Below are 8,107 nucleotides of genomic sequence, written 5' to 3' on the forward strand. Positions count from 1 at the left end.
AAGTTGATTTAACCAAATCGTATCATAATAACTTCATTCATTCATTGATTCATTTTGAGTTTTAACTTGATTTTATTTTAATATATGAACTGAGTTGATTTAACAGAATTCATGAGGACAATTTTACTAACAAAAAAATTACAATTACAAAGTAATTGTAGCCAATCAGCAGGCAGCTTCCTAAGCCCTGCCCATGGTCAGAATCACAAACAAAGACAAAAACCCAGGGAGCGCAAACGCAAAAGTATCAGAACAAGAGAAATTCTGATCACTGCAGACAAAAAGTGTCTTTAAATTACAATAATTCAAACATAAAGTGTTGTTTGATGATATTGACACCTGTCAATCACCTCTGTCAGTGTGTCATCAGAGTGTCATCAGAGTGTTATCAGTGAACTCTGGTTCCTTTTACTTTAATTCAATTCAAGACAAAAGCAGAAGAGAGACGTTCATTTCACACACACACATACACACACAGCAGGGCTGAAATAGTAAAAAGTGATCCTGTTCCTCCACCTGTGGCTCCTCCTTCCTTTTCCACTTCCTGTGACCAAATATGGAAAAAACATTCTAGAGAATTGGCACCCTCTGTCTCTTTCTGTGTCCTTGTGTCTCTTGTGTCCTGTAAATGCAGTCTCTTGTGTCCCTGTGTCTCTTGTGTCCTGTAAATGCAGTCTCTCTTGTCCCTGTGTCTCTTGTGTCCTGTAAATGCAGTCTCTCATGTCCTCTGTGCCACTTTCAAACCCTTTCTGAGGACAAGACCCTGGATCAGAGTGAACGATGACATCGTCGTCCTCTAAAGTGTGAAAATGACGCGAGGTTTCAGAGGTAAATTTAAACTTTGATCACATGAGAGACAGAGTTTGTGTCTTTGCTCAAAGTGAAGACAACTTGATTTTTAGGTCGTACGTGACAGAAATGTATCTAACGCCAAAGACAAATGCCTTTTTGATTTCACTTTAAATTGCATGTGAGATGACAAAACAGCTGACCCTGTGCCTTATACTGTTTTATTCTATTTTTAAATTTGCTTACTGGGTCAGTCTGTCTGATAGATCTATCTATCTGGCTATCGATCTGTCTGTCTGTCCGTCTGTCTGTCTAGCTAGCTATCTATCAATCAGACAGACTGAGTTTGAGTTTGTTATTCACACACAAAGTCAATGCACAGACTCCATTTTTGATTTTACATTTACACCTGGTCATAATCTCAAATCTCAATAATCTGCCTGGTTGTTCGGATTAAGCCTAATCTACAGTAGTGTACGTCCTCTTCTTGTCCATCAGGGAAGCGTTATCATGTTGTCTCTCTGTCCACACATGAGCAGCCTGTGTCATGTGTTTATTGGCTAATGCTAATGCTAACTGCTTAGCTGCTGCTACTTCACTAGTTTGGTACAGGTACAAGCAGCTGGCTGCTGCTGTTTGATAGCTGCTGTTGTTTGATAGCTGCTAGCTGCTTTTATTTGATAGCTGCTGTTGTTTGATAGCTGCTAGCTGCTGTTGTTTGATAGCTGCTAGCTGCTTTTGTTTGATAGCTGCTGTTTGATAGCTACTAGCCCTCATCCTGGCTCTGGTTCAGAACTAGGAGTAAACTGGATTTGACCCCCAGTGGCTGGGGTCAATTTTGAGCATCCAATAACAATCAGCAACAGGGATTTGGTAACTTGCTCAGGGGCAGGGATTCAAACTTCCAATAAACTCAGTTCACTCTCTCTCTCAGTCATGGGATGCTCTTCTTCATAGAAAATGATATCAAATTATATCACAGAAATAAATGGGATTACAGGAGTTTATTTGTTTGGCTGGAAAACTACAGACATGTTTATTATGAAAATGATGTTTGCGTGTATGAGCGAGTGCACATCCGCTCTGTTTGTGTGTAAATGTGTGAGTAATCTGTCTTCTTCTTTATGTTCATGAATCATCAATCACTCGTCTTTTATCTCTTGTTTAACTTTCTCGTGTGTCATTTATGAATTTAGTGTAAGACACATTATTTTTTATCTCATGAAACTTTAGAGTTTATGCCTTTATGGCAAATTTAGATCCACTGGAGAGAAGTGAACGTAGAAGAACACAAACACATCTCAGTGTTTAATAAACAAAATGTCTAAAAAGATTGAAAAAACAAATCTTTAGATGAATTTGATCAGGTATGTTAGTCTGTTCTACACAGCGGACACTTCTTTGTTAGATGATGCTCCGTTAGCAAATAAACCTCTGGTGTTTAATTCTGAGCAGATTTTTCTTGCTCTACAGTCTTTGAGTCTCTGAGAACACAGAGATGAAGCCAGTGTCGTTTTGACCTTTGACCTATTTGAAATGGAAAATGCTAATTTACATTTGGAGCCAAGTTTTACACCCGGCAGTTTTTTTTTAAAGAATATATGTATATATATGTATGTATGTATATATCATAGCTCGAAACATACAAACATGGCAACTACCAAAACAATCAAATAAATAAAGTTCACATGGAATGGCCTAATGTCCTCACGTACTTCACTTATTGGGAAGAAACGTATTTTCACTTTGTTTTAAATGCTTGTTCTGTCAAATAAAAACATAAACCTCCTGTGAAGAAATCAAATTTACACCCACTTTAAGAAAACATGTCCTCTGAACCAGAACCTATGCAACATCACTTGACTCAACAGCAGGACGGAGAACTCTGTACATTCACATGATTCATATGATAAATGACAAAGTGGAGGAAATCACTCACATGACGTCCCTTTGATCCCGAAAACATATCCTAACAGTCGGCCTGGAGCTCCGCACGACAGACTTCTTCCTCATGGACACAGAGGACATGTCAGTGGACATGGCGGCGGGACAGCAGGACAAAGAACCAGCATAATTTAAAAAAAACACACACGTGGAGAGACAGAGGACGGACCGAGCCACGGATCAGAGAGACGAGGTTCAGGAGAACAGAATCAGAGCAGGGATGAAAGGATGAATGATGAATGGATGAATAAGAAGATCATAGAGCACAGAGGAGACGTGTTGTCGATTAGGAAGTGTGTTGATGGTCTGCACCACTGATTCTCCAACACTCACTTCCTGAAGAGGCCTCCACCTCCTCTACTCACTTCTGATTGGTCAACTGGCTGCTGCTTCTTCCTTCCTGCTTCCTCACAGCTCGTGTGTGATTGGCTGCCTGAGAGCAACCCACACACACACACACACACACACACACATTCACACTTTTAGAGACACAACCTATGAAAGAGTTTGGGGGACTTTCCATCTCTGAAGGCTGGAACAATACAACACACACACACACACACACACACACACCTCTGACTTCCATTCATTTAAACAGATTATTAACTACTGGTCCTGAAAAGGTCACAAATACACACTCACACACACGTTTGTGCAGCATTTGAAGTGAGGACCCTCAGAGACATAATGCATTCACTAAGCCCTTACCTTAACCATACCATCACAAGTAAGTGCCTAACCCTTAACTCTTACCTTAACCCAACCTAACCCTAAAACCAGGTCCTAAGCCTGATAAAGACCTTTAAAGATGTGAGGACAGTCAGTATTAACATGAACATGAAGACCACCCAAAGTGTCCTCGCTGTCACAAAATGTCCTCACTTCCTGTGGTTGAGAAGTTTTTTGGCTCTCACAAAGACACACACACAAGTACACACACACACACCCTAACACAACAGCTAGCAGATATCAAACAGCAACTAACAGCAGCTAGCAGCTTGTACCTGTACCAAACTAACGAGCATTAGCATTAGCTAATAAACACATGACGTAGACTGCTCATGTGTGGACAGAGAGACAACATGAAAACATTTCACTGCTGGACAAGAAGAGGACGTACGCTACTGTAGATTAGGCTTAATCCTAACAACCAGGCAGATTATTGAGATTTGAGATTATTACCAGGTGTAATTTGTAACCATTAAACTACAACCACGTGTGAATCTCAGACAAGGCAAGGCAAGTTTATTTGTATAGTGCCATTCTTACACATGGCAATTCATAGTGCTTTATAGAAGCAAGTAAATACATTGGAAATTTAAAAAACATCAATTATAGAAACTATACTAACATTCAAAAAATGTTTTAAATCAAGCAGACAAAGACATTTTCATCTGTTGTGTGTTTGCCCTCCATTATTTGCCCCCGATGTGAAAATGAAATTCTTACACACACACACTCCCACTCAGTGCTCTTTTACCAGTTCTTCCCATTTCATCTTTAACTCAGAGAAACACCGGACAGACAAAGCATCTGTTTACAACGTCATTAAACAAGCATAGGTGAAAGTTAAAGGGGTTCAAATTGGCAATATCAGAAAGCTGCAGTAAACAATAATGTTTTCCACCCTGATTTAAACAAGCTGACAGTCTGTGCTCAGGTGTTCACGGAGGTGGTTCCACAGGTGAGGACCAGAGAAGCTGCTTGGTTCTGACCCTGGCGACGCTGAGTAAACCTGTCCCTGGTGACCTGAGGGGTCTGGATGCTTCATACCCAACGAGCAGCTCTGACATGTATATGCCTCTGCTCGTCTTTACTCTATGTGTCCTTGAGCAAAGACACTTATCCCCATGTTGCAGTGTGTGAATGGATGAATGGGTGAATGGGTGAAAACTGTAGTGTAAAGCAACTCATGCAGACTAGAAAAGCTCTATATAAATACAGACCATAATACTAACTCTTCTTCTTCTGATTTTATTTGGTAGTAACGAGTAAGAAAGAGAGTTGCTAAGAAATATAAATAATATTACATTTTATCCAAAGCGGAGTACAAGCTGCCAGGGGTGGAGATGAACTTCTGCACACAGAGTACTGGTCTTGGCTACCCCACCCCCAATAACTACATAAAGTACAGATACGTGAAGTTTGTACTAAGCAGAGTAACAAAGTATTTGTACTTCACACATTACAACACTAGTGTTTATGTGGAGGTCGTAAAAGAAGCTTAAAACTATCAAAAAACTCTTTCTTCTTCTCCTCCTCCAAACAAAACCAGTTATCGTGAGATTCAATCAAACTCACCCATGGATCTGTGCGTCAGCTGTGAAGCTTCTCTGAGTCCTGCACCGCTTCACTTCCTGACGTGACTGTTCAAACCTACTGTATGAAGAGTCATGACGCCCTGCCTTTAAACCACACACACGCACACGCACACACACACACACACACACACACACACTTAAATGGTTCATTGGTGTTTTATTAACCACAGTTTACAGGGTTCTGGTGTTTTGATGAAACATGAGCTCAGAACACTTTTGTGCATCTTCATCCTACGTGTGTGTGTGTGTGTGTGTGTGTGAGTGCAGTTAGAAGTTTATGAATAACTTCCCCTTCACAGACGGATCATTCCTCTTAACGCATGGTCAGCAATTATGCCATAAACAAACACCCACGTCTGCAGTAAAAAAGCCAAAATTAGCAACGAGTGCAGTGACCAAAAAAGCATCAGTGGAAAAAACAAAAATGGTACTTTCTTTCTTTTTTGAGACGTGATATATCTGAAGTGTTTCGTTGTGCGTTTTAGTTTTTATTAGTAATTTTTACATAGACTTTTTAAACCAATAAGAATGTCACAGAATCTCCTGAAACCAGTGTAGTACGGTATAAAATTCACATATCTTTACTTTACTTTGTTATCTATATTTCGAGCGACTTGTACTTTTACTCCACTACATTTCCTCTCACTATCTTTGTTACTCTTCACTACCAAATAAAATCAGAAGAAGACTTAAACAAGTTTTTCTTTATTTCTTTAATCTAAATTTAAGAGTTCAAACATTAGAATGTCTTATATTTTCCCACACTCGCCCCTTACCTTAACCATCACAAAATGTCCTCACTTCCTGTGCTTGATACGTTTTCTGGTCCTCATAAAGACACACACGCACGCACACACGCACGCACACACACACACACACACACACACACACACACAAGAACACATGCCTCTCAGAAAACTCAGAAAAGTTCTGCGTCTCAATCTAATCTCACCTAATCCTTAATCTAGCCTTAAAATAAACCTGAGCCTAAAACATATAAACAGTTCTGTTGACAGAACATGAGGAGGACACACAAACTGTCTTCACTTTCAAAAAATGTCCTCACTTCAAAGTGTCAAAACAACAGCTAGAAGCTAGCAGACAACAACAGCTAGCTGCTAACAAACAACAGCTAGAAGCTAGAAAACAACAGCTAGCTGCTAACAAACAACAGCTAGAAGCTAGAAAACAACAGCTAGCTGCTAGCAAACAACGGCTAGTCATACATATACTTATATATACACTTAAACAAGTTTCCCTTTACTTCAGAGAGACATTAAGAGACATTAGAATGTCTTATATTTTCACACTCAGTTAGTGATCATTCAATCTGGAAGTGATGTCTGTAAAACCTTATTGAGACAAATTGAAATATTTATTTTTCTCGTGCAAAACTTGCTTGATAAGAATATTTATCTTGAGAACAATTGTCCAGAAATGAGACTTATTTTATTTTATTTAACTGTATTTTCTTGTGAATCTATTTTTACAGTTTGAGTTGCAGACGTCGCGTCTTCAGCAGCTCATCAGAATATATTTTAGTTTAACCTCCATCCTGCTGTTTCTCCAAACTTCACACTGGTTTGAACAACTAGAAACAACACACCCTGTCTCTGTCCTCAGCTTGAAACAAAGATAAAATAATCCCTTAATATATAATTTTATATAAAATAATACACACACACACACACACACAGGTGGGTGGCCTGTGTCACTCATTAGCTTTTGTTTAATCAGTTAAAAGGGAATAAAACAGCTTATAAAAGGAAACTTAAAGACAAAATCTAATAATATAAATTCTCTAAAAGCATATTGATAAACTGTTCTCACTTTCATTAAATGAACTTTTAAAACATTTTAAACATTAAATACACAGATATGTATATGTATATGCAGTGGTGGGCTGATTTTGACAATATCAAAAAAGTCAGTCAGTCAGTCATCATCTAACCGCTTTATCCTCCACCAGAGGGTCGTGGGGGGTGCTGTGCCAATCTCAGCTACATCGGGCGATAGGCGGGGTACACCCTGGACAGTTCGCCAGTCCATCGCAGGGCCACACACAACTAGAGACAAACAACCATTCACTCTCACACTCACTCCTACGGTCAATTTAGAGTGTCCAATTTACCTATTCCCCACAGTGCATGTTTTTGGACTGTGGGAGGAAGCCGGAGAACCCGGAGAGAAAATATCAAAAAAGTATTTTTTTATTATTATTATTATTATTATTATTGTTATTTTTTTAATAATGAAATGAATGTGTGTCTGAACGTGTCTGAATTCAATTACTTTTTCAGTATGTTATGATTATATTTCCAGAAAGAATATGGTTATTTTTTGTGAAGCTGAGCTGGATTTTCCATAATGTCATTAAATGCATCATAGCTCCGTGGACCTGCTCTAGTAGTATTGCTGGCCTTTCCTATTTGGTTATAACTTTGACTGACGTGTGTCGTCAATCAAAATGTGATGCATAGTGACAGAACGCCCCAGGTCCAGCGATGTGACTGGCGCTAGCCCCCAGTGATGTCATCAACGGCGTTTGAACCTTTGGCGGGTTTTGAAGTAAACTATGATCACTGCATTAACACCACTGATCCATCATGTTTCTCATCTCCTTCATGTGCACTTTTCAAGGCGATCGTTTGGAGAAAAAAAGGAAATTATTTCAAGAGGAAGACCTACACCGAAGAGGTACATCATTTCCGGTAAAGAAAATAGGGTTTTATTGTTTTCCTGGGCTCTGCGAAGCTGATCGGCACTTCTGTAGGTTGATGATGTCATCAGAAATCCTCACCACTCCTCTCACCACCGTAAAACCTCCTGGTGTGGACACTAGTCCGGGCACATTTGGTTGCGTACATTCAACCGCAGAAGAAGAAGAACTACTCTCATTGTAGCTGCTGAGATGCAGAGCATCCACCGTGCCAGAGGGGGAGCTGTGTATCTGAGAGCTGGCCTACCTATTACGTCACTTCCAGGTACCTGGCCAATCACAGGACAGTGGGAAAGCTCCTGTTGGCTGGCCAATCACAACACAGTTCACGTTC

The 8,107-nt window shown here is 39.7% G+C and overlaps 1 protein-coding gene across 1 annotated transcript in view; it reads right to left on the reverse strand.

Moving 5' to 3' along the window:
* The window catches only part of sh3bp2 (SH3-domain binding protein 2), a 16,733-nt gene extending 11,640 nt beyond the window's left edge, over window positions 1-5,093 (reverse strand). The window contains exons 1-3 of the mRNA XM_044017282.1: window positions 5,035-5,093; window positions 3,099-3,166; window positions 2,729-2,793 (exon numbers count right to left, since the gene is read on the reverse strand). Coding sequence (XP_043873217.1) covers window positions 2,729-2,793; window positions 3,099-3,166; window positions 5,035-5,038 — 137 coding nt within the window. The 5' untranslated portion in view covers window positions 5,039-5,093. The remainder of the gene's footprint in view (window positions 1-2,728; window positions 2,794-3,098; window positions 3,167-5,034) is intronic.
* Window positions 5,094-8,107: the final 3,014 nt, after the last annotated feature.

This window comes from Solea senegalensis, unplaced genomic scaffold (genome assembly GCF_019176455.1).
Source record: "Solea senegalensis isolate Sse05_10M unplaced genomic scaffold, IFAPA_SoseM_1 scf7180000015251, whole genome shotgun sequence".
Taxonomy (NCBI): Eukaryota; Metazoa; Chordata; class Actinopteri; order Pleuronectiformes; family Soleidae; genus Solea; species Solea senegalensis.